Genomic DNA, 27905 nt, shown 5'->3' on the forward strand with positions numbered 1-27905 from the left:
ATGCTTCTGTTACACATAAACATAAACAAATTAAATGGGTTTCTTATTCATCGTTTGTAGGTCATATGTCACATTTTATATTTGAGAGTAAAAATGTATGTTTGTAACAGAATATTAAAATGTAATCTAAGGTAAAATGTTGCTAGTGTTCATGTGAGTTAAAGAATGCTGAATGCTGAACTGAGTAAATTAAAATTTAATATTATTATTACTTATGCAGGACTAAGTACATTTTTATCCATCTTTAAGTGAGTACAATGAGTTTTTGACAGTTTACATCATCTTATTTTTGTTGAAAACAAATAAAAAAGACACAAAGCGACATGGCTGCACACGGTACTTACCTGTTCCCAGGAAAAGCACCTGGTAGTTCCCGTCTGCAGCCATGACCTGGTCCACCGCCACCGCCGTGTACCTGTAGCTGGCGCCGGTGCGGACCACCAGGGGTCTCCGTCCCACCGGGTAGATGGCGTTGAACATGACCGGATGGTTCCGGACAAAGTTCACCACATCATCTGGGAATTCCTTCGTGGTGTGAATGTCGGGAGTGAAGGCTCCGCCTGGACACTGGAAACGCAGTTTGTACAATACCTTATATAAATAATATCACAGGTTTAAACTAATAAAATCTATACTATTATCCAGGGAGTCATTTTATTTAATTTCCATAACAGGATGGCACTCAAAGTATCAATAGTATTTACTTAGATCTATTTTTTCTTCATATTATACTGGAGATTATGTGCAAATATTTTGTTTGCTTTTCTTGGTTGAATGCACTGCAAAAACAAAATCTTATCAAAGACTTTTGTTTAATTTTTTGTGCAAATATTTTACTTGAAATAAGACAAAACTGACTTACAAGTGACATTTCAGCAAAATATAGCAACAATTCCTTAATACTGGTGAAAAGGTACAAGTTCAACTGGCAGATTATTTCACTTATAGCAAGAAAGTGAAATAATAATAATAATAATAATAATAATAATAATAATAATAATAATAATAATAATAATAATAATAATAATTTCTTGCTGAAAAGTTGTAAGTTAGTCCACTTGAAATAACAAAAATTAAGACATTAGCAGTAGAAACTAGACCAAAAATACTTCATAAAATTTTGTGTTTTTTCAGTGTAGTTATTTACCAAAAATGATGAAAATAAAATAAAATAAAGTATTTTCAAAAGGTCATACAATAATTGTAAAGGTCACAAGCCCCTGATTTAGGATTTTTTCGGGTGATTCCAACATGTCTGACTTGTTCAACCTTTTTCTAATTTTCTCTAACATTTAGAATCTTATTGGCTGTTAGTTTATTTTTTTTTATTTTTTAACCACATCATCAGGACCTTGTGGTGACTTTGCTACGACGTCGTCCGCTCATAGGAAGGAACTCACTTGCAGCTAACTTAGCCGTTTATGTACAATCTTTGTTGGACTTTATTTTTTTTGGAAGCCTTCCCAGATTGTTGTGGAGCAGCAGTTGCTTTTCTATCTTTCTGCCGTGGAATTGTGTTTAGTCATTCAAGACAAGCATTTTATAAAAACTCCTCCTTTCATATAAGCTCATGAAGTGAATTAAATTAGAGTCAGCTTTCCCTTTAAAGTCCCGTACAAGCAGTGATGATGCACTTATAGATATAAAACTATTGAAAATCACACATCATGTTAAAATAAATGAAAATTTGTTATTTTATACTGCATAGATTTCTCTTCTGTCTGCATTATAATGTTTCTTCCTTTCTTCCTCACAAAGTTTTCAATTATTATTATAATTACGCAAAGATTTTATGCTGCACTAATCTGGAACAAACTCCCAGAAAACTGCAAAAAAGCCGAAACACCGATGATGGCGTTTGACAAAATGCAATGTTTAGTGCTTGTTTCATAAATTTAAACTGTCTTGTTGCTTAAATGTTCCATACAAATAAACTTATTAAGGTTTATTTTATTTTTTAAACTAAAAATGATGAGATTGAGTCTTACTGTCCCGGGCCTCGGGTAGGGAATGCGCCCCTGGAAAGCCACCCACTGGAAGTTGGGTCCGTCTCTGTGAGCGAACGGCCCGTTGAACACGGTCAGGATGTCCGCCATGTTGTATGCACACACTGCTGACCCTTTGAAGACGGAGCTGCACGAATAAAGCGCATGTATAAAATTAAAAACAGCAGCCGGTAAAAATCTCCTGCTGTTCTTCATTTAACAACAACGTCTCAGAGGACGTGCGAGCGAAAAAAAGGCCTGAGAGGAAGTGCTGTCAAGCGCCACTGAAGGCAGCTCACCTATTTCCTCTTAAATATGTGATGTGGCTTGGCTCAGATATTAAAAGCAGCTCTGAGTAACACATAAAATAACATCTTTGATGGGAAAAGAAACTGAATCTTACTGTGTAGAGACAGAGAAAACAATATTGATGGTTCCTACATTACAGTAAACTCTGTATGAACCTGAGGTAACAAGTGAATATGAGAAAACACCAAATATGGATTAAGTTGCTTATTTTTTTTCTACGAGCAATGAGATTTTTTACTCAGTTTTTAGGCTAAATAGGATAGAATAGAATAGAATTACTTTATTCATCCCAGCAGGGAAATTATTTCGCAGTTACAGGAGCATAGAGACGAGACACACAACAACCACCACTGAGTAGCAATTGTAGACAAAATAAAAATAAAATATAACATGCTGTCAATATAAAAAGCAGCTTAGAGCAGTCCTTGCAAGGATTCAAAAAATGCAGATATGTATATGTAAATATATGTACAGCAAGTGTGCCACAGTGCAGTTGTGCAAAATCGGACTGATTAGTGCAGAACAATGATTTAGCTTTTATTGTACAGTGAGATGGCATGTGGCAGGAAGGATTTCCTGTATCTGTCCCTACGACAGCGGAGCTGGAGCAGAATATGTGAGAAGGTGCTCCGCTGTCTGTCCACTATGTGGTGGAGAGGGGGCTGTTTATTGTCCATAATAGACAGAACCTTCTTCAGTGTCCTCCTCTCCACCACAGTTTCCAGGGACTCCAGCCTTAGTCCCAGTACAGAGCCAGCTTTCCTGATGATTTTGTCTGGTCTATTAGAGTCGCTGGCTCTGATGCTGCTTCCCCAACACACAGCAGCAAAGAAGATGGCACCGGCAACAACACTGTGATAGAAGGTCTCCAGCATCTTGCTGCACACATTGAAGGATCTCAGCTTCCTTAAAAAATAGAGTCTGCTCATCCCCTTCCTGCACACAGCGTCAGTGTTAAATGCCCAGTCCAGTCTGTTGCCGATTACAACTCCCAGGTATTTGTAATCCTAATCTGAGCTGCTCAGTTTATTATGTGCATCTCTTTAGATAACGGTGATATAAGTTATGGATTAATTTAATGATTCCTTTTTCTTTATTCCTTATTTTACTTAGACCAGGGATGCCAAACTCATTTTCATTTGGGCCAAATCAAGATCATGAATGCTCTTAAAGGGCCGGTTGTACCAGAATGTATTGATAAAACCCATTAACAAACTGTTAAAAACATTAATAAACAGCTGTGTCTGCACTCAAGAAGAACTTCTTAAAATTAAATGACATTGGACATACTGATCAGTCCCTAAAAGGAGTAAGTGACTTTTTTTTTTTCCAATCAAAGTCACTAATTTGTGGAGATAATTCAGAAATATCTGCAAAATATTTTGTAATATTTGTGCATCACGACAATTATGACTTTTTGTTTCACAACACACTACTACTGGACGTCAAGTAAAGCTGAGGAAGCAGTGCAGCAGAAGTAAGAAATACTGCCACCTGCAGGTGGTAGTTAGCATCACATAAACACAATGTTTTAACCACTTTGATGGAAAATTTGCAGTAAACTCACAACTTAAGCATTAGTGTAAAAATGTGTGAGGACCTGTAGCTGTTCCATGATGGTGAAATCGCAAAGACTGCTACTTAAGTACACAACTATTATGTTAGAGGTTTTATTTATGCACTCCCATGGAGTCCAAAGGGCCACATAAATAGCTACGGTGGGCCAAGTTTGGCCCCCTGGCCTTGAGTTTGACGCACGACTTACTGAATTTAACTAATGCTTCAATTTAAAAAGCATCAACCTTATGTACAGAAAAGAATAAGCGACGTTTTCTTCTTTTCCAGTATTTATGATCGATTTCTGTACTTACGGAAGATTAGGGCAACCAAAAAAAAAAAGTTAAAATTCTTACTAGAATTGGGCTTTTTTAAAAAAGTAAAGCAGAAGATTCATTATGCTGTGGGACTTTTTCCTTTTCCAAACGCTGTGGAAACCTAATAAGAGAGCATGACATGAACAAGTCTTAGAAAAACCAGGACATGTCCCAATATGCAAAACCCTAAAAACTGATAATCGTCGCTGCAGAGACAGAGAGCGTGAAATGAAAGATTTCCTGCCACACAAACTCTATAAAACGATACAAAAGAGCAACGTGATGCGATGGAAGAAAGGCCTTCCATCAGTAATTAACAAAACCTCGGAGGCCTGCAGTAATGTTACAGTTGGCTGCATCAGCCTCACCTTGTGGATGTGAAGACTCCAAACACCAGCAAGCCTTTGGGCTGATCCGTCTCCAGCAAAAACACACTCTCTGCAAGGACAAACAGAGGAACATTCCCAAACATTTTCCTCCTTGTCCTTCAAGTCTCCGACAAGTTCTGGATGCACGAGTCAGTGAAAGCCTTCCTGTCTCGACATGAAGGGGAATGCTGGTGTGCTCAGAAAATAAGAGCAAGGTCAGCAAAGGCAATACTGTTCACAAATCTGACGATCTTAAATCAGAATCCAGGTTAAACCTCGGATGGTCGGTGGGGTGTTTATGGAAAAATGAACCGCTGGAAAACTTTAAACTGTGAAGGCAAGAGTTTAAAAATAATTACGGATTCGGTCTTTGATCTTTGATCGGACTACAAAGAATGTTGGAGCGTGTCTGACTGCAAAAACACAGAATTGAAATAAGACAAAACTGGCTTTTCAGCAAGATACACACTGCAAGTGCTTGTTTTAAGTAAATAATTCCTTAATATAGATGAAAAACGACTAGTTCTATCAGCAGATCATTTCACTAATCATAATATTAATAATCTGCCAATAAAACTAGAACTTTTTCACCAATATAAAAAAATTATCGGCTCCAAACAAGATCCTGTATCTTGCTGAAAATGTACTTGCAAGTTAGTTTTGTCTTATTTCAAGTGTCCTCAGATGAAAATACTTGGTAAGATTTTGTATTTTTGCAGAGCAGGAGCTTTTTTGACTCAATAATTCCCTAATATTGAGCAAAAGTACCGTACTCATTTCACTAGCAGATTTTTTTCACTTACAAGAGGAACTAGTACTTTTAAAAAAAAATCAATATTAGGGAATGATTGACTTCTATATGTTGTTCGAAAGTTACTTTTAAGTTAGCGTTGTCTTGTTTCAAATGTACAAAAATATTTGCATTAGAAATTAGATCAAAAATGCTTGGTAATGTTAATTATTTTTGCAGCAACAATTACAGAACATAAAGTGTCGCTTTCACCCACCTAGTTCATCAAAGTGCGTTTCGGTGCCGTCGTCCTCCAGAACCGAACACACCATCCTGGCTTTCAGGAAGGTGGTCCACTTGTTGACGAGGCTGCGCTGCCCTCCGGTGTCATTCTGCAGACAAAAGCTGCAGATGGAAACTCCGACCCGTGAATTAAAGACTGGATTTACTCAGATACTTACAGGACACACTCTGGCCACCAAGGTGTGGATGTTTTTAGTGTTCCCGTCATTATCCGTTAGCCTCTCGCGGAAGAAAAAATACAACTTGGCATCGTTTGGGTCAGTTCCGTCTGGAATGAGCTGGGCATCAATAAAAACTGGTTCTGAATAAAACAGAATTACAGGGATTTCTATTATTTAACACAATAATTAAAAGCCATCTCTTGTTTTGTTTAGTTTTCTCACCACTGAGCCACTTGGAGTTATGCTGATCTGTGCGGACTGCATTTCTCTTGGTCAGGCTCCTGAAGATGGCAGCATCTGTCCCCATAAAGTCGATGTACATGCCTGAGAACAGCTCCTGATCTGCAGCAATGCACAGGCACCAGATTATTCTAACAAGTTAGAATAATAAATGCAAAGCAGAAATGGATACGCAGAGTAAAACATGCCAATATTTTCTATCACAAAGAGCAATTCAACATTTCTTCTGGCCAAAATAACTTTATTATGCAGCAAAACACCTTTTCATCCTGCATGTTTGACCTTTTATGAAGGACACGAACACAAACCAGTGGAGGAAAAAGGAAAATAAAATAAAAAAATATCTGGTTAAATCTCAACTTTAACTGGGACCTACGATGCAAAATTCAGTTTTTTTTTATTTCTATTTAAGTTTCTGCTGCTTCTAAAAACTGTAGAAACTGTTTTTAGTAGCAGTCTTTTCTAAAAGCAGTCTGCTTTAAAAAAAAAAATCTACACACCAGAAAACTAATAAATTACATGAATAGTACAAACATAGAAATGCTTCTTATATTACATTTCCTCAAATTATTATAACACAGAGACAACATGGCAATAAGGAGGTTATTAGAGCGATTTTGATTTAAGATCGTTCCTATCTTTTTAGCATAGAAGCAGCATCCAACTTCTATGCACCACAAATCTGGAACAAACCTCCAGAAAACTGCAAAACAATTGAACCTCTGTCTTCCTTTAAATAAAAAATAAAAACCTATATAACTAGAGTTGATTTTGAGCCATAAATTAAATATTACTCAATATCTGATGCGTATTGATGGCACTTGGATGAATGTAATGTTTATTGATTTTCTCAGTTGTTGACTATGTGGTGTCTTCTGTAACTTTGTATTTTTGTGCTTTTATGATGTAAATGCCTTGTTGCTGAAATGTGCTATACAAATAAACTTGATTGATTCAGCCAGAGTTACAATGGCAATGATCAAAGCATATTTAGGTAATGAAATGGTCCAGTCAATGCCCAGATTCAAACACAATTGAGAATTTGTTGCCGTTTAGACACTCTATTCAAGTTATTACTCAAATATGAATAGGCAACATATCCCTAAAAGTGCAAAAAAAAAAGTTTTAGAGCGTATTAACTCAGAGGACTTTAATAAAAATGCACAACTATCATGTAAAATCTCAAAATACAAGAAAGTTCGAAATTATAGCATGAGAAAAAAGCTCAGTTTGCTTGGATATTTTGCAAGGCAATGATTAAACCTCACACACAAGCTGGGTTTGCTAAAAAAGCTTTGATGCCGATGGCATGTAGATGGTCACAGAGGGTCTAAAACCTGCTGATTAACAAATTAAAAAGTGATTTAATTAAAACCAGAAGCTTGGTTATATTCTCTGCCTTCCTTCCTTCCTTTGCCCTGCAGGTTATTCCACTCTGGACCACCGTTTCGTGTGAGGCTCCTCTGCTGGCCCAAAAGCTGCTGGCACGGCAACGCTCAGGTGTCGGAAAGCCGAGCTAGGGTGCAAAGTGTTGCCTAAAACGCAACCCAATACCCCTCGACCAATCAGATCAAAGGACTCCATGAGTTCAACTTGAAGAAGACATCAACTCCAAGGACTGTAGGTGTTTGGTTGGAACTTTAAGTTAGGAAAGCAAAAAAAACCCCAAAACCTATCACAATGTTTGAAAACATTGTAAAAATATAAATGTAGAACTACATTTCCTGTTTTGGCCTCTTAAGATCAGCTATTTTATTCCCATTTTCAAATGCAGAGAATTTCTTGATATCTCACGGGTACAAACTAGTATTAATATGTATTTTAACACTTTGTGGATGTGTAACAAGTAAACACCTGAAATGCACAGCTTTACTGTGTGACTCAGGGAATAAAATCTAAGAAAATAAAATCAGCAAATATTTCAAGAAGAGAAGTGTGGGCTTTCTCAAATCTCACTGGTTGCAATTTTCTGATGTTTGAAGGTGCCAAAGACAACAAAAATAAACAACATGGGCATATTTTATGATCCAGACATGAAAATGTGTAGAACAAAAACAAGAAACCTCACAAAGAGGCTAAATTAAGGCGGTAAAATTCCTTATCTACAGTGAAACAGGTCCTGTACTGTGCTGTAACATCAAAAAGCTAATTAAAGTTATTAAAAACAGATTAAATTACTTTCTAGATACATCCTGTTGTCGGATTAAACAATATTTTATGTTTTAAGTCATAATGGCCTCTTTATTTTTTTTCTCCAAATGACAAAGACTGAGAAATCCATCTTAATGTGAAGCATGGGGGTGGCAGCATCATGCTGTGGAAATGTTTTGCTGCACTTCACACAACAGAAGACATCATGAGGACAGAAAACTGATTGGAAATATTTAAGCAATATCTCAAGACAGGAAGTGAATATAAAAATTTTGAAGAAATCGAGAACAATGTAACCAATTAATGAGATAATTCTGAATAATTTACTCCAGTTTAGACTTATTATGAACATTTTATTTATTTAGGAGTCTAATTCAAAACAAATGAGGCAGACTTCAGAGGAGCTGCTGTTTTGAAAAACATTTCAATGCCTGAAGCCTGACATCAGCATTTCTGCCGTCTATCCCATGTGGCTGAAAAGCAACACAAGCAAATTCTTGACAAGCCGTTAACCCCTGCAGGTGAAACTGATCACTGTTTGTATTGACATTAATGGAAGATAACAAAATGAGGATGAAGGAAAGCACCTACTGATCATGACAGAGACGGTGTTGACTTGAGGATTGAAGGAGCACCTGCCTTTTCCCGATTCCATCTCCGAGTCGACATAAAACACTTGTTCCTTTTTGCAAAGAAACAGAAAAAGACAGAAAATATGACAGGATTGTTCTGCAATGGCTTCCTTCGTTTACAGTCAGAAAGAAGCCAGATTTTTCTTCCATTTGGTTTAAATAACGCACAGAGACCCAGACCTTCGTCAGTTTACCTTAACAGGCCCATAAGGGACACTAAAATAACATTCCACTTTTGTGCAGACAAGGAATTTCCCTGATGATGTGTTGGGCAGCCATCTTTCCAACTCAGGCAGATGTGCTGCCAAACTGCAACACCCTGCTAGTGGCAGAGGCTCGACAGGCCAAGAGCAACCTGGGTGAATGATAGCACTTCCTGTCCCATCCATTAGGATGCGGCCCGCTGGATGACATCAGTTAGGAAGTATTAATCCAGGAAAATGTGTGTGTTTGCCAAAAGCTTATGGAGGTGGACGCAGTGCAGCTGGCAGATTCCTGGAATGGAGATTAAAAACGACTCCTGCTAAATGTTTTAGTTATCTATTGGGACTTGACCTGGATTTTTGATTGTTGTAAGATTTTAGAGGTAAAATAATAAATTCTACCATCTATTTCATGTGAATTTATAATATGACACCCTATAAAGACAAAGAGTCATATTTAACACCTTGGACTGACCATTTAGTGAACAGTTTTCTCTCCCAGTTGTTGTTGGCTTGAAGAAAAAAGGTAAAGTGGGAATACAAGCTGTGCAACCAATGTTCTCAATAGTTTCCAACTTCTTTAAGGCAAACAGATATGATATTGTTATGTCTGTAAAATATTATTAAGCATGTTGTCATTTGAGGTTACGTTTGAAGCTTCGTAAGGAGGATTAAAGGGATTTTTAGTGTTATGACTAGAGGTTAGGCTGGTGGGCAGATTGATCCAAAAGTTGGTATCAGTATTGGATTGATACACTACTTTAGTTTCAGAGTCATCCTTAAAGTTTGGTTTCATTTTTGTATAAGTTTTCAATGACCATTAAAAAAAGATATTGCTTTGATTTGCTCTCAAATGTTAATTTTTGCACCTAGTTTAGAAAACTATACACATTTGGGGGTTTTTTTCTGTTGCTTTATCAAGTCAATATGCTGTTACAGTATTTTGTAGAGACCCATGAACTTTATCTTAATTCATTCAGTTGTTGGAAACAATGCTTTATAGATCAAATATGACAGAGAAGATAATTTGGTGCCTCTGTCTCTTTAAAAACGGACATGGTTTCTGGGTTTTCCCATTTTAATTGTGGCTAAAGTTGACTTAAACGTTCTCAGACACTCAAATTAACTTGAAAAAACACAATTTTTTAATTACATTTATAATTATGAATTGTTTGGGGAGACAGTAAAGGTGTAAAGTTTTGTAAAAGGCAATTATTTGCCAGTACATGTAGTTTTGTCTCCAATTGCTTCATTTTAAAGCGTTTCTCTGTCCTTAAGGACTAAAAATATCAGTCCCACTTCATTGAAAAGCATTGAGACAAATGGTGTCATATTTCTCAGTTTAAAATTATTTTATTGTCACAACCCTAATTATATTGTCAAGCTTTTCAAAGTGGAACTTTCGGTGTCATTAAAAAACAAAGACGGATGAATAAAAAGGATTTTATGCCATTGTTTAATGCAAGATAGAAGACACTGTATATTGGAATTACAGTAATAAACATGTTGATTTCAGACACTGGAGACACTGGGGGTAAAGTGGGGGTTAAAGAAACACTAAGTAATTAGATTTAGAATGAATGAATCTCAACTAAAAAAAAAGTTATTTATTTGTCAAGCTGTCAAACAACTTGTCATCTCCATTATATTGAATTTCAAAACACCACAACAAGCTGGGACACCGTCAAAGAACAAATGACCAAGCGGACAGCTCTGAACTTTCCGCTACAGCGACTTTTCATGCTTAACAGATCTCTTCTCATGAGGCAGTGACATGATTAAGCTACGAGCTGGAGAACAGAGCAGGCTGGCTTTCAAACAAAAAACCCAAATGACAAAAGGCTCAGAGTGAAGAGAAAGTCTGGTTTTCACTCCTTATTAACGTTTGGCAGCGCTTTGTGGGCTAACGTTGTTCTGTTCAGTTTGTAGCAGCGTTTCGTTACAAATGTGCGGAAAAAATCATCAATATTCCGTGACTGTCGAAAAACAACTTCGCAATTGCAGTATTTCCATGAAATACGAAATGGTCACGAGATAAGTCAGAAAAAAAAACGTACTGCGCCATGATCCTCCAGCTACTTCCTGTCTTCTTCTTCTTCGTGGCTTGAGCCAGCGGCGACATCCGGTTGTTGATCACGTGACGCAAAAAAAGTGTTTCTATGTTTCTACTGCAGTTTTGCGGAATAAACACATTTTTGTTTCAGCCAAAAAACTACAACTGGCTATTGTAGACAGAAAAAAGGAGGAGTACATTTCTGTCAAAAAATAAAATAAAAAATTTTTTAGATACATTTTTAAAAATTGCTTAAAAAAACCGTTACATTTTGTGATTAATGTCAGAAATTTTCTAGAAAAATTGTGAAAATTACCGAGTTTCAAAGGTCGAATATTTTTGGAAAAAAAATTCCTCTTTATAAACAAATAAAATTTCTGACAATCTCAGAATTTCTTAATTCTTCTACTAATTTTTTCTATCTGCGATGGCGCTATGCTGCCGAGCACAAAACTCTTTAGCAGGTTTTTTCCTAACTGCCGCGTTTCCATCAAGCGATTTACTTTCAAAATGTCAAGTTGCACAATTAAACGGTCAATGGAAACACAGAGTGAGTACTTTTCTGCCGGGGGGGGTTCCCTGTCTTTTCTGCTGGTCGGATACGAGTGACGAGAAAAGCGCAGACCTCCAGTTTCTTCTTCTACTCCCTTATCTCACGCAGCATCAAACTGACAACATGAAAACTTGGCACATATGCAGTTATGGAATCTAATACCTTGCTAAAAACATACGGCAATGCTTAACTTTACTAATGCTGTGATGTGATTATAGCAATTTGAAATGCACTAGTTGTCAAACAATTCCTACAGCTCCAGATGTAGCATTATTCCACAGCCAAAAGTCTGGAAGGGTATTCTTAATAGCCAGGGCTTTTTACTCTCTCAGCTGCGGTTGACTAGTTTATTTCCATAATGAAGAGAATCCATCATTTTGAACCCACCTCTGGTCTTCGGCCTCTGTTGATGTACACACAGACGGGGCTGTAGGCTCCACTGCCACACATAAACAGATGAGTTCTGTTGTAAGGCTGCACCACACGGACAAAATTCCCACAGCCATGCTGGAAAGTGAAACGAAAAACAAGAAAAGTCCAACATGAGAGCATTTCTTACAACTTCCCAAGCTGAAAAAATTTATTTAGTATGAAGGAAATACACAGCCGTGATTCTCTTAAACACCTTCCAAAGTACGAGGAACTAAATTAAATGTTTTTTTTTCCTCTCATAAATCAAATTCTGGATTTAATTGTAGATGTTAAATTGCTGCTTCGCCCTTGTGGCAAAACCTGGCACAAAAGTAATCCAACGAAATGGAGTGGAAATAAAGGATCCTACACATTTCTTCCAAAATACGTTTCTATAATCCTGGTTTTTTTTAAACTGATTTTTAAATAGTTGAAATGAAAGTTCAGCAAATTAAAAACAAAAAGGAACGAAAGATTAAAAATAGATGGATGAATGTAATGACTGATATGCTTCTTTTTGTATTTTAGCCAGATACATTTCTTATATCTGAATAAAGGGGAATATTCTACAATATTTTTAACAGATGTTAAATACAAAAGTTTCTTCTGTGACAAAGTAAAATAAAAAATAATTTTTGCTGTTTCCTCTCCCAGTGCTTGTCTATAAAAACAACTTTTTGGACAGTTTGAAGGAATATTCTTCTTTAAATTCAGTTTTTTCTGCCATTTTGAAACAAAAAGATACTTGTCTACATGATCTCAGGGGTTTCTTTCAAAAACATTTAAGCATATTCGCTGCAGACCTCAGTTTTTGCCAAATATTCGGGTTACTCAGAATGGGGCCTTGTTTTAATTTTGGCAAGATGGATTTTAACATAATGTAATGTTGCTATTACTAAGGTTTTTTTTAACCGAAATGAGTTTCATCATCAGAGCTTCTCTAAGAACTTTTATTCGCATCATCATACATGACAGTAAAGCACAAAAGCACCACTGCTTCCTTTTACAAAAAGCAAGCAGATAGCCATCTCTGAGCAGATATTCTGTCTCTTTCTTGGATGTTTTCCCAGATATAAACACAAGGTGAACGACATTTCCACTGTACATTTATTGCTCCTGAATATTATTCCGCATGAGGCAGTATTTCAACCTTATCTCTGTTATGACTCGCTCATGTTAACATAAACCCAACAGTGCTCACTGGTGTGGTATTGAGGCCAGTGGAAAAAGAGGATCAGCGAAACTCCCTGAATGACACAACCGCAGGCTGTTTCCGACGTCAGGGTGTAAGGTTTAAAAAGTGATCTATTATGCTTCCTTGAACAGGTTAAGGTAGGCCTATGGTCTATACAAAACATGTTTGTTACATTATTTGCACAGCATTATTGTTAGATAACCAGATTTTATCCTTGAAAAGCAGAAGTAGAGCCTCCTGCACAACCTACCAGAAGGCAGCAAGTGCTTTCTGGATGGCAAGTCAACAACAAAACATTTGTCCTTTCCAGCAGCCATTGTACAGCGCACACAGCGGTAAAACCAGCTGACCAAATGTGCTGCCACTCAGCTTGGGTTGCTAGGTAACTGCCTGCTGATTTGTGACGCTACATCCTAGAAGTTTCTGAAAAGCCTCATTTTTTTTCAGACCCCATAAAACATTAACTTATTTCCAAAAACTATCTGGTTGGGGTTTTTTTTTTAAAGTGCTTGGGCCGTTTTTGGGAGCAGTAGAACCCAAATGGAAGCACAAAACATGCAACAAGTAAATTTTGTAAAATAAAACCAGAAAGGATCATATCCTTCCTTAATGCTTCTACGAAAAGAAATTTCAGAGAAAGCTGAAGAGTTTTAAAGCCGCTCACCATTAGCTGGTGCTGTGCACTTCATGTCAGCTGGCTGAAAGAAGGCTATTAGACTTCTCTATGGTTACAAAATGGGTAAATTCAAAAGTGAGACCATCCTTACAAGCCAATCATCTAGTCTCACACCTTTTGGTTGAAATAACCTCAACAAAACATGTCCTCCTGCCAGAGGAAAGTTTCCTCTGCTCGCTTTCATCTCAGACATTTACAGAGTTTCTTGCATATTTAAACTGTTTATCAAAATAAGTCGGAAAAACCCACATTCATAGTGTATCCCATGACTGCATGTCATGTTTTTTTGTTTTAAAATGTGTATTATGGCATATTTAGTCAATAATATCATAACATGCCTCCCTAAGCGTAGATAAAGCTACATGAAAACCACAACCAGGTTGTTGCCTCTTCACCAAACTCAGTAGCAGTGGAAGCGATCAACTTTGTTGGTAATTGAGTGTAAGCCTGTAGAAAACGTGTGGCGAAGGAGAGCGGAGCAAAGTGGGGGAGGACAAGAACACGAATCCAGGGAGCCGTCAGGAACTTGGACATGACTCCAGCATTGGCAGCTGCTGCAGATCTTGATTTCTGGTCAGCGCGCAGAAATCCACCGAGAGCCATTAGTGAGCTGCAACTGAATATTTCACTGACTCACGCCCATTTCTGTTATTCATCCTCATTTGGTTTATGTCTCTCTGTCTGTCCGTCCTGCTTTTTCCTTCGCTTTCATTCCTCGTTCATCTCCACAGAACCACATGAAGCCTGCGGTCGTGTCTGATCAGAAGTACAGAGCCGCGTTTATGCACGGAGCCTTATCAAGTTTTACTTTCCTCTCGTGTTTCCCTCATGACCACGAGTGCCTTCGCTCTGAATTCAATGCGATCACGTCGGGTTTTGTTTGAGGTTTTCTGAGAAAGCAGCAAATTTATAAAAACGGTGGAACTGGTTTTGATTTTTGCTCTGCTGCAAACAATCTCACAACATAAAAGTCTTGGATAGAAATGGAAAAAAGCGATCAAAACCAACCTGACCATGCGTGAAAACATAAATGTGTCTTTGTGAAATCATGAATTTTCTGTGTTTTATGAAAATTGAGTTCAATTGTACAAATCATGCTCAGGAAATTATTACTATTGGAACTATAGAGCCAAGAAATCTACATGCAACAGTGTAAAATATTGTGAAAAGCAACAAATTACGATCCGAGCTAAAGAACAGATGAGAAACAAAACCAATAAACTTTCAGGAAACCTTACAAAAAAAAAAATCTGTTAAATTTTTATGTCCAAAGTACTCCTACAAAACCCAGTGATAAGACTGTTTTTTATTATTTTTTTTATTTTTGTCTGGGTTTTGCAGGGTTAAACATCCTATTCATCCTTGAAAACCCAAAACAATTCTGCAAAGAAGAACGGGATGAAATTCCTCCACAGTGAAATCTGGAACTAAAGGAGAAAAGTGGTTACTAGTTTCAGGCGTCAATTAGTTTTCCCCACATGGCCAGGTTGGTTTAGATTGCATTTTTTCCATTAATAAGTGAAATCATCATTTAAAAACAGATTTTTTTGTGTTTATTCAAGTTATTTTTGTCCTATTTTTGATATCTGAAAGATAAGAAACCTTTTTCCGCAGCACTACAGAGACAGGAAGTGGGATTTAAGTTGAACAAACAACAAAAAGACTCTTTGAGGCAGTCGACCGTGGGTGGGAGAAAATGAAACATACGGCAGTGAAAGAAGCTAAAAAACAGCAACAGTAACAGGAAAAGTGATCAAAGAAGGCAGGAATTATAGTCAAACAGAGAATGCAACTAGTAGAAAGTGAAACTGACAGAGAAAAAGGGGGCTCTGGGTGGAGATGGCTCACCCGAATATTTGAGAGAGCGTGTCAGCAGCACACATGCGATTACTCACAAACGACTCACTTACTGGAAGCTGTTCTCCCTCTATTTTTGAAACAGCAAATGACATCCTGGCTGTGCAAGTTAAGCTTTCGTTTGCTTTATTAAATTGGTTTAAAATGTGTGTTTCTTTTAGCTAAACCGTTGTTTCTGTTTATCCCCCCGTCAGCTCTCTGCTGCACTCATTTGAGGAGAATCCAATTAGAGGAGAACAGATGCAGAGGAGAAATCTGTCTTCTGAGTCTCGCCGGATGATTTCATTATAAATCTTGTTGCAGCTAACAAGAACCAGGGTGCCTAATGAAATCTCTCCATCAGTCAGCTCTGGTTAATTTACAACCTTTGATATATATTCACTCCAACAGGCTTTCAGTTTACCTCCAGCTCGCTCATTAAAAGACGAACCACGCAGGGACTCCAGTTGGTGCCTCGACATAAATCTGCTGCTGGCTACAAGTGTATTTGGAGTTAGGACAAGCTAACAGATGCTGGAGAAGAATCCCTCAGGGTGGGGAGGCTTTATTTTGGGAGAACAGATTTGGGAACAGGTGACAAAAGCTTTGATTTTGATCTTGGCCATCGTGCCAGAGAAACACAAAGGCTTTAAAATTCGGTGCTGGAAAAATAAAGTTAATATTCTAGTGACAGCCTCAGTGTTGGCCATTATTTGTATGGAGGAGGATTAGGGCAACTGAATAAAAAAATAATAATAATTAAGACTTTTTTCCCCTCAAAATTTTTACTTTTTTTACCCAGAGTTCTACTTCTGCATCAATCTGTGTCAAAATCCAAAAATATAACCAAACATTCTCACAAAAATGTTTGGGTATTGACATAAAAAAGTCAAAATTAAAGTCAGAGTTCTAAATTTAATCTCAGAATCCTGACTTTTTTCCCCTCAAAATTTTGAATTTTTATCAAATTTCTGATGTTTTTCCCTTTGAAATTTAAGTCTGTGTCAAATAAATAACCAAACATTCTCAGAAAAAAAGCAAAATTCAGAATTTATTTTAAGATATCACAAATGCTTATCAAAGACGCAAAACAAAATGTGGCAGTTTCTTAATAATGCATCTGTATACAGTTTATATCAAAACCTTAAACCTAACTAACCTTTGATAAAGTGTTAAAAGTGAAAAATGTAGATTTTTGCACGAGTTAATCTCGATCTTTCTCTCTTATTTGTTGCATTTGTTATCACTTCATATTGTCAAACCTAAAAAACAAAAAGTTAAACATGAGGTACTTACTGTAGAGTCCTTTCCTGCCATTTGACATTCTTGTATTTTGCTTGTAGATGCAGGCCAAAACAACTGTAGGTGAAAAAACACAGCCGCACATTAGATTGTGAAATAAAAACACAATTGATGGTTTTAAAATAATGCATTTTCATAACTCAGTGAGAGTAATGACGGCTTTCACCTGCAGAGAATGTGTTTGTAACGCCGGAAAGGGGTTTAAAGGTCAATCAAAAATGAATATATCATGCAATTTACTGCAGGAAAAGAAGTGGATGCAGCGTGGGGCTCTCAGGGGAAAACCAAATGCTTTCCCATCTGTTTATCCACATCATGCCTGTCAATTACACGGAAGATAATTCCTTCACTGCATTCACAATTTGCTATAAGAGCACTTTGGCAGTTTCATAGCTTTTCCAAATAACCCTAAAATTGCACTGATTGTGGCAAATATAAGGCAATTTGCATAAAATCAGCAATTATTATAATCAGTAGCAATTGCAGCAAATAGTTTTTTTCCTGGTTTTGAATCTTGTTTTTGGGGTAATAAGAAGGAAAGCTATGGACTACAGAAGAGGAAGCGGTTTTCCTCAAGTGTTAACTCAAACCATCTGCTGACCTTAAGTGTGCCATGGGTGATGTTGTTGAGGTCCATGGAGAGAACATGGTCCTTGCAGCCCACATACATCCTGTCCTGGTCCTCATCCATGTGCAGGATCCTGTAGTCCATGGCCTTGTCAGATATACTGAAGTGTTCAAACGACTGCGATCCCTTCAGATCTGCAAGGAACAAAGACAATGTAAAAAGAAATGTTCAAATAAACCGAGATAAAAGGAGCTACTGAGGTAAATTCCTAATAAACAGATAAAAAAAAAGAGAGAAAACAGCTTTCAGGATTTGGCAGCTGTTCTTTAAATACGTCTTAAAACAGGAGAAACTACAGATGCCACTAGATATTGACTTGGCGCAAAGACAAACTGCAACTAAAGCACTCACTCCATCAACAATTTAGTACCAAGAAGTCAGTAGTGGTATAAAAGCAAACCTTTTTTCTTCCGTCAAGCTCAAGTAAAAACCTAATCTCTTCTGAATACAAGAAACACATAAAGCAGGGAGCATTCTTGACGCAGACAAGGCTGTAGTCATGACCACTTAAGGTGATTCCTAGACTAGATAAAGTCTACGGTTGGAGATAAAGTCAAGACGAAGCTCAAACAAGTTCAAAGCCAAGTTGAATCTGAGGCGAAAGAAATGAAACAGCAGCTTTATTATCCCTTAAGCTGCTGCTGAGTGAGGGAAAAGTTGAGTCGAAGGGTTTAGGCAAGTTTCAAATGTGAAAGGAAAGCAAAAACTAAAAAAAGAGAGTACATATAGAAGGGACAGATTTCTTGACAGTGTTTTATCACTGGTTCGTGGGGTATAGGAAGGAAATCCAGACCTTCTCCAGATTATTTTAGGGAATCCTCCGAAAGATTGCTGACCAGGGAAGATCGGGATAAGACGCCTCATATTCAAGTAAGTTATGTTGTGTTCCTGAAACTAAACATGTGGTTCAGAGGCCTTCTTCTAACCCATCAGCTGCAGCGAACTCAGTCAGTGAATTGTTTTTCTGGATCCACTTAATCCCAAGCAGCAGTCTCTTTCTATTCCAGCAGCCGGCATGTAAGGCAGCAGGAAAATTGACCAAAATCAGATATTTTCATGTCTGAACAACCCAATTCCAATCTACTCGACTCTCAAAATTTTTTATCTGTGCCACTTCCATATGTGGCACTAATTTGGAGGAGCATCCGATTATTTTCAAAGCAACTGCAGCTTCTGCACCAGAAGAAACCCAACACGATACACCAGAATGTACAAAATGTCTGGAAATTAAAATTATGAATTTATGAAATTTATCATTATATTGCATTACGTCGCAATCAGATGACTCTTCACTCCGACCACACATCCAGACTTCTCTACAGAAATTACAGTCAATGCTCCACAAAAAGTTGCTGACGTTGGTTGTGTTTTCTTTTTATTAGCTTCCTTCGTCTTGTTAAGATCTTGTGACGAAACTGACCAGATATGAAACTGTCATCTCCCATTGGTGAATAAACTTTAAAATCGATCCATAGTTGACATAATTACTTCGGTAAACAGTGCGCTGCTGTGTGACGTCATGCGGGTCGCTTGAATGAATGAATGAAAAGGAAAAATGTGAAACTATTCAGAGTTTCAGTGAAATTACCAGGAGATTTGAACCTTTTTGTGATTTCTTCCATAAATAATATGCATAATTTATTACAAAAACATGAACATGGTTTCAGTAAATGGAAATAAAAATGGTTTGTTTGTAAAAAGTTGGAATAGAAGAAATGGGTAGAAATTGGAGTCATCAATTGGCAGACTTGTTTTTAAAGATATTTTCTTTGACACAAAAGCTCAGTTGCACACAAAAAAGTTCCAGATGGAAGAAGTTCATCAGGAAGTCTGAAACTTGTCAATGAGCAACATACTGGTGAATGACTTTAGCTTCACTGATTGAATTAAAGGGAAGTCGTGATTACATGGTTTGTTAAAAGTTTGTCACTCGTTGAACGGTTCACACACCCACCATAAACGGTCTCAGACAGTTATTTTCAGCCTGTTTGCTCCAGAGATAGAAAATTCCTAACCATGCCATCAAAGGCCTTCACTATTGAAGCCAAACTCATGCATATTTATCACTTTTTCAATCTGCTCTGAGAGCGAAGGCTGGGGGTGGCAATGTAGATCTACACCCTCTGTTTCCTCTCCTGTATTGACCCTTTCCAAGCGCTCTTTGTATTCCCTCCTCTAATCAACAAAACAGGTTGGTTGTGCTTTGCCACAATCCCTTAAGCTAAAGTCACATTTTCCTGATTGTGTGGCATATGCTTTTGAGGTTTCGGCCTTTTCTCTTTTGGTAAAGTGGCTTTTTTTTCACTCCCATCAGGGGCTGTCGGTTGGCGTGGTCGCAACGTAAGGCTTGAAGTGTTTAACTTTACATAAAGGCAAGTTAACCTCTTCAGGAACAAGAACGTTTCCCACGGCTCTTCACTCCCCACTTCAGCTGTGTTTTAGGTAAATCGCCTCATCTTGAGCTCAAAGGCAGCCTTACAGAAAAGAATAGTCAGAAATTGAACGTTCATTCTTACAGAGTCAACAAAAGGAAAATATACTGAAAAAAAGTAGCCGTTCTATGTGTACAACTCTGGAAAAAATTGAGACCACTCAAAATGATCTCTGTTTTTTTGATTTTACTTTTTATAGGTACATGTTTGAAAAAAAAAATTAACATTGTTTTGTTTTTTTTTATTCTATGGACTTGTGACAACATGTCTCTTATTTGCAGAAAATGAGAAATGGTCAAAATACTGAAAAAGATGCATTGCTTTCAGACCTCAAATAATGCAAAGAAAAGTTCATATTCATTTAGAAACAACAATGCGAATGTTTTAACTCAAGAAGAATTCAGAAATCTATATTTGGTGGAATAACCAGGAGGATTTCAATGTAGCGGTCTATTAATTTATTCCAGAGCTGTAAATGTACATATATTGCAAATAAACTCCTGGCCACACTCCCCAACTCAGAGTTTACTGTACATCTTTGAACAGCATAAGTGGGGCCTCCTGCACAACCAATCAATATTTAATCAATATTTACTTAAGAGTTCAAGAACTCTTTAAAAACAAAGCAAAAAAAAAAAAAAAACGGGCAAGAACGTTTCATGCAGTTCAGTTTAGTTCATTTAAAGCAGAGACAATGTGCGAAAATATCAATAAAAGATGCTTTGCACCATGTTTACCTTAAGATAGCTTCCATCTGCAGTCCCTGAGCAGAAAATTAACTTCTAGGTTATTGTTTTCCCCACCGAAAACAATGTTAAGCAATAACTTGAGCCAGACAAAGATCTTTCATGTAAAACAGACAGAACCGCTCCAGAACATTCCACCAGGGTAACAAATTGTTTTTGCTGGGGTGTGGTGACTTCTCAACATTATGGTGAAGTCTGTTTTGTTTTCTCATTGAGGGCGGAAATCAGAGACTTTATGCTCTCTTGTGAGAGTGGAAGGCCAGTTCAGCGTGACTCTGGGATGAGATGCAGCAGGGGTGTGTACGCTCAAAAAGAGCCAAACAGAAACCCTGCAGAGTCTGCATACCGTCGGATCTGGTATCTCTCTGCCTACAGTCTCGTGCAAACACATGAGTCACTTCTACTGCTGCAGCATTGTACTCCAGCACAGAAGGTTCAGCTTGCCAGATGGAGCACCTGCTCTGACGGAGAGACAGAGGGCCGCTGTAAACAACCAAGACTTTCCAGAGTCGCACAGTACACCCAATCCGCCTGTTTACAGAATATCTGCCAGCTCATAACCTCGGTCTGAGTCTGACTGATCTGGCCAGCTGTTGGGGTCCAATTGCACCCCAAGACCTCGTTGTAGCAGTTTTTTAAAATTAGATTTCCTGAATGCTGTGTTTAAAAAAGCTGTAGAGTTTTTATTTATACTGCGTGTTTGGGAATAAAAGGAATTTTCAGGAGTACATGTTGCTCGTTAGTTTGGTTTATTTGCATTCCTCAGTGTTGAAGTCACTCCCTAGAGGAAAGACCGTCAAAAGTGAGAGATCATTAACGAGGTATTGCTGTAAATTGTCTTGTAAATTGTCACAGCTAACAAATTGTTTTGTTAGCTGTGGATTAACAGAGGATGGTGACAATAAAATTACACTCTTGAGCTAATTTCCTGTTAAAAAAAAAGTAAAATCGATGAAAATGGAGTGAGAAAAAAGGAAAAGAAGAGAAAAAGCAAGGCTGAAGGTTGACAGCTGGTGGGTTTTGTATTATGCATGCTGGCAGGTGGGCCTTGTACCTCTCTACGGACCTCACAGCAGTCTCCTGTGTCTTGCCTTTGATTACGAGCATTGACCCATAATATCCTATTGGCTCCATGGCAGACCGGTTGTGATGTAATCCGATCGGACCAGCATGGTGGACAGTGCAGTTAGCAGAAAAGGGCAAGTTGGTGACGGGCGAATTGAGAGTTCAGCTGAGTTGAAGCTCCACAAAAGCCTTTTGTTTCGCCAAGATACTGCAGAGGTCATCCAATTTTAAACAACAGATTGCTGTTTCAGCTGCAGATGAGGTCATATCAGGATTTACTGCTCACTTGTTAGTAGGCACCATCAGATCAGAAGGGCTTAAAGGGACAGTTAACTGTTGAATATACTGTTTAACCCTTTGGAGTCTTGGGTCTAAATGGCCGTTTTGGTCTAATTTTGAATTTACCCTTATATTTTCACCATAAAAAGTATTTACCTTACCTTGTTTGGTATCATTATTTTCAGAACATCCTAAACTTTGTGATTTTACAGTGTTTGTTTCATTTTGACAAAATTTATTATCACATTGGAGCAAAAAACACACACAGAAACATGACGTCATGCCCGCCACAGGGCGGGCGTCGACCTTAAAAGGTTAATTGCCTAAATTATCAGAGAGCTGCAATTTTAAGCCACCTTTGGCATGTTATATTAGCCAGAGATGCTCACAAGTCATTTTGTAAAGTCAAGACTCAAGTTTTTTAGGGTCAAATACAAGAGAAGTCTCAAGTATTTAAATCAAAGTCCAAGTCAAGTCTCGGATTTTAAACTTGACTTGGCGTTTTCTCTCAAAAAACAGAGAGACAATCCAAGCTAACTCTTGTCTTTGAGGAAGACATCCAAATCTCAAATTTTAAAATGCAAGTCCAAGTCAAAGTTCAAGTCTTATAGGGGCAAGTCCAAGCAAAGTCTCGATTATTTCCAGCTAACTCTGAGTCAAGTTTAAAATCTGAGAGACAAGTCCAAGTCAAGGTTGAAGTTTTTCACTACAAGTCCAAGTCAAACCTAATTTCTTTCAGGAAAAACTCTAAATCAAGTTTTAAGTCTAAGTAAAGTCTAAGTCGGGTCTTGAGTCTTTCAGAGATGCATCAAAGTCAAGAGTCAAGTCTTTATTCTAAAACCAAGTCAAGTTTCAGCTCTCTGTGACCTGTTGTGGGGTGAAAGGTCCAAAATAAGTCACAACCTCTCAGTCAGATAACTAAAATTAACATTTTCTCATCAAATGCATGAAGTAAGAACATCAAAAACAACTCCATCTTTTTGTAAACTGTGAAGGAAACATTCTCTGGGTGGAAGGGTGAACTGGCCAACAGTGGCAACAAACTTGGCATCCCACAGCCTTAAAAAGGAGCATTCTTTTCTTTTTGTTACAAGACTGTGGTGAAAAAGCATGGGATGCAAAACCAAAACATGTGGCTCTAACAAGGAGGGGACCTGTCATTATGTGCCTGTTTGTATGGCAACAATTAAGTGCAGAAGAGACTTCAGCGCTCACTTCTCGGCTTTTTCTCTTCGTGATTATAAATGATATCCAAGTGAGGAAATGCAACAGCCACAAAGAGGCTCCTTTCAGTGTGTCCTGTCAGGCCTGGCTCCAAAAATTGCTTGCATGATCAAATAACAGAGTTCGAGAGCAGTAAACAAGGCTGCCATGGTTCTGGCTTGAGATCCCCAAAGAAACAGTGGTTTGTTGTACTGTAGCATTGTAAAATATTAGAGATTCACAGCGGCTGGAAAATATGTGGGATCTTCATGGGTGATGCAAATGTGGGTCTGGAAATTTTGGCAGCCAGGCCCAAAAGAGTGAGTTGGTGTCACTTTGGCATTAAAGGAATCTTTTGGTTTGCAACAAGAAGGGACATAATTATTAGTGTAAAACTTGATGTTTCAGTGTTTTTCTTCATGAAAAGGGAACAGCTCTAGTTTGAGATTCTTCCTCTCCACAACATTCAATTTGTCATCGGGACACACAAGTATTTTTAAATTGATTTAGATCATCAAAATGGATTAAGTTGTACGGATAGTAGAAAGTTTTGGAGCTAACTTTTTAAACCCCTGGTTAATGCCTATTTCAAAGTGTGGAAGCACACCAATTTCCACAAAAGTCGCGTTTTGGGAAAATAATCAACAGCTGGATGTTTTACTACTGGCGAAACGGACAAGATGACAGGAAGAAGTAGGATTATTGTTTTATCGGACAGGAACTCTTACAGCATCAAACAGTTTCTAAAAATGGTATCAAACGTGTTGAGTTCAAAGTTCTTCTGTAAAATCCCAGACTACAATTTCCCCAAAACGCTGCCGCATACTGTAATAAGATATGTTCTTGAATAACTCAGTGCATTTAGTTAATGCAGAACATCAGACACAGACTAAATGAAAGAGCACAGTACAGTCATGTCCTCTGCAACATCGTTGTATTCACTCTTACTCTTCCTAACGTCTCATTTATTCTCATTTATTTTTTGTTGATGGCTCCACCTAGTGGCATGGAGTGATATAACACTACATAACACAAGGGGGAACAAGGGGCCTGTCTCCAACGCCTGAATAAGACGCCGATGTCTCCTCCCATTGGCTGATATGATGAGTTATGAATATATAAATGAAATCTATTCATATATATAACTATGAATATATCTCATGAAACTGCTTACATCCGCCGCTGTAATGGTTTTTCATGACTTACCATAAACCAAGCTTATTCACATGTTTTTTTTTATTTTCATTTCTTAATTAACGGAAACACTGCAATTGTGAAATTGTGTTTTTTCAACATTAGCAGTAAACAAAAGGAAAAGTGCACATTCATAATGAAAAGGGAGCTAGTGTCAGCTTTTTTGGATAGTTAAAAACAGTAAAGAATCCCTATGCAGACCACTTTGAGTGTCCTCAGTAAATTTGGTCTTCATCAGATGCCTTCCCGCCTCAAAGGCCTGCATGCATACATTAACTCTAAGCTAATTAGGCTTGTTCTTCATATACTTGAAGTGGTACCTGTTATGTGGTTGTTAGGGGCAGCTGGTGAGAGAATCCCCATTCACCAAATGGTAAAGGAGCTTATACCACCCCACTGCAATTCCTCTCTCCACATAAGACAATGAGAGCTTGAGACTTGGTTCCAAATACTGTTGCTCTTTGTCTGACCTGATGGTTTAAGAGCTCTTCGGTTCACTTCTGGATGGCTGCACTTATGGAAAAGAAGTGCAGACCACTACACCTACTGCGCCAATAAAAGTCTGTGTCCAGGCAACTGGCGGGCAGCTTGTTACGATGAAAAATGAGCGCAGCCAGAACCTTTGGCCATCGTCTCCTGTGTGAGACTTGCCCTGGCGGTACGCTGTAATAACTGCTGCAGTATTTATGCAGCAAAGGGAAAGCTAAGGTGTCGACCACCCAAGCTGTGTGGCATTGACTGACAGCGTCGTCCGATTGTCTGTCCAACAGGCATGTTGTACATTCTCAGCACTTAAAATTCAGCCAGCGTGCATAAATGTGCAGTAATGTCAGAAGCCAGAGCTCACTCAGACGGCATAAGCTTACTATCAACTGACTCTATCAATTCCATGGCTGTTGTCTGACAATTATTTATATGCAGACATTTATAATGGGAATCATGTGTCTGGAGCAAATGCTTTAGTTCTGACATCCATGTTTCCAAAGCAGACGCTAAATCCACATATGAGAATGAAGAGCATTGTGCAGAGTGATGCTATCCAGCGCTAATGTCAACGGCGGGTTTCACTGCTAGCCAAACCTGTTAAGGATATGACTAATATTCCCCAGGAAGCTTTGAAACTAGAGATGACCATCAGCCCAAGATGCTGCCCCAGCAGCTAGTTTGCATTCCTGATGCCCCAATTAGCACCTGACTTTCCCTTTCCATGCCGCTGGCAGTCAGGCAAACTCGCACTGTCAACCACTGGGCCTTTTAGCCGGTGACCTCTCCACTACACACATCAGCTTCTGGTCCGTTCAGCCAGCAGACGGTAAATCTCTGGGATTTTATTGTCACGGAGGCTCTCGGGGAGACTGTCACAGCAAGGGAAGACTTTCAGGAGACACGGGTCAGAGGATTTTCACTGCTGATGAATTTATTAGCCACAGAGGACAGCCAGAGCAAAAAGGAAATGCTTAACCAGGTGGAACTTTCTTCCTCCAGGATTTGATCAAGGGAAATTGTTTGAATTCTTTAATTTATATGGCAAGATCTTGTAGCCTGCCTCAGTTTAAGCTTAAAACTTACCAATCTTACAATTTCAGTGTCTTAGAAATAATACAAGTGTTAAAATATTCACAAAAACTTGACCACACGTCACGCATTGACCCTTTGCAACTACGTCACTTACGTACTGCCACACAACAGACTGAACGTTGCGTCACACCATTGTGTGTCAAAACCTTTGAAAAGTTGACCTCTGCTGACTGCAACCCCCCCATGCCGAATCAATCCTGTTCAGAAATCCCACAGTCGTCCAGAAGGCGTCAAAGTCGCTGCTGAAACTGAACAGGGACAGAGACAGATTTGTGGTTGCAGATTGTTATTAACATTCATGCTGCATAACTTAATCAGATATGAAGACATTCTACGACAGGAGCGTATGCCAACAAACGGTCGTGCTCCATTTCACTTCAAGGTTTTTGATTCAAGTGTGTCAGTTTGGCAAGACCAAACATTCCTCGTATTCACAGAGCGTCACTGATTTTACTTTACAGGCTTCATTAAGTTCAAAAACAGAGGGCAAAGAAGCTACTGTGCAGGCTTTATGTAAACCAAAGGCAGTAAGCCACACCGAGCAGTTAGGAGAACTGTCGGTGTTTACCTTTGATTTTTGAGAAAGTATTGCTTGGCACATTGTCTGTTTATTAACAATCATTTTAGATGGATGGCCATAAGAGAAGAAGTCAAACATCTTGGATGAAAAGCTAACAAACAATTGATTTTAGTGGAGAGTTTAGTTGTAGAAAAACACACACTTTTAATGACTGAGTGGAGAGTTTTCCATCTAATTGTAATCAGATTGGGGATTCTGTCCCGTCACACACTTTTTTGTCAAATTTACCGACTTTCATGCATTCCTACATGAAGGAAAGACAGAAGCCAGACTCGACTCTGCCGACTGTGTATGAATTATGAAGGATAACTGGCGGTAGTAATGAGTCATGAAAGGAAACCGGTGTATCCGCTCCCACGTTGAGTTGATCTCCATGCCAACACGTTTCAAAGCCATGTGGTTCACGCCGGACCGAATGAGCGCTCGTTAAACCACAAAGCTCGTTTTATTCAATCACTCCAAAAAGCTCAGCATGCTAACATCAACATCAACCACAAAAACGTCAGAACAGACCTGCTCAGTCCTCAGCTGGCCTGATTTTACTGGTTGGCAGGCACACTGTATACGTTTCCTGGTTCGCTTTGTACTGAATTTGAGAGTTTGCCAGAGTGAGACTGTTGATGAGGTTAAATGATGCTGATCGTAAACAGACCAATGAACCATCTGTCAATGTGAGGGACGGATGACAGAAGGTTTCAGGCAACGGCTGATTCAACTTCATATACAGTAGCAGAACAAATAAACATCAAATGAAACGCTTTCTCTGGGAGTTTCATTTCCTCCACTGTGTTCAATTTACAGTTTGACATATGGGAATAATCCGTATTGTTGCTTGCATGTGTTGTGAATTATTATGAATAATGATAATTATTCATACATAAAACAACTTCATAGCTGCACCATGCAGATGTTTTAGACCAACTTCTTCTTCTTCTTCTTTCAGCTTCTCCTTGATTTTTAGGCACATTGAGAATAGTTTGGCTAAAATGTGGCAAGTGGAAAAGTGGAGGAGAAAGTGGGAAATATCAAAGACTTCTTAGGAAATATGAAACATCAAGCAGAAACTACTGGCCTGTCACAAAAACACATTTTGCTGCACAATGAGTTGTCCCAGTAATTTTTCTGTTAAACGATAATTTTGATTTGAGACAATTTTCAAGTAATATAGTGATAAAAACCACACACAACCAAAACCATAACTAAAATGCAGTGGTGGAG

At 38.3% G+C, this 27905-nt stretch overlaps 1 protein-coding gene across 2 annotated transcripts in view; it reads right to left on the minus strand.

The window, feature by feature from the left end:
* The window catches only part of sema3c (semaphorin 3C), a 48740-nt gene that overhangs the window by 11104 nt on the left and 9731 nt on the right, over positions 1–27905 (minus strand). For both annotated transcript variants that reach the window (XM_023350136.1, XM_023350137.1), the window contains 10 exons: positions 17584–17744; positions 16977–17039; positions 11950–12069; positions 8713–8803; positions 5953–6072; positions 5728–5870; positions 5544–5658; positions 4537–4606; positions 1989–2133; positions 345–567 (listed from right to left, as the gene is read on the minus strand). In XM_023350136.1, coding sequence (XP_023205904.1) covers positions 345–567; positions 1989–2133; positions 4537–4606; positions 5544–5658; positions 5728–5870; positions 5953–6072; positions 8713–8803; positions 11950–12069; positions 16977–17039; positions 17584–17744 — 1251 coding nt within the window. The remainder of the gene's footprint in view (positions 1–344; positions 568–1988; positions 2134–4536; positions 4607–5543; positions 5659–5727; positions 5871–5952; positions 6073–8712; positions 8804–11949; positions 12070–16976; positions 17040–17583; positions 17745–27905) is intronic.

The sequence above is a fragment of the Xiphophorus maculatus genome, chromosome 17 (genome assembly GCF_002775205.1).
Source record: "Xiphophorus maculatus strain JP 163 A chromosome 17, X_maculatus-5.0-male, whole genome shotgun sequence".
In the NCBI taxonomy this organism is placed as follows: Eukaryota; Metazoa; Chordata; class Actinopteri; order Cyprinodontiformes; family Poeciliidae; genus Xiphophorus; species Xiphophorus maculatus.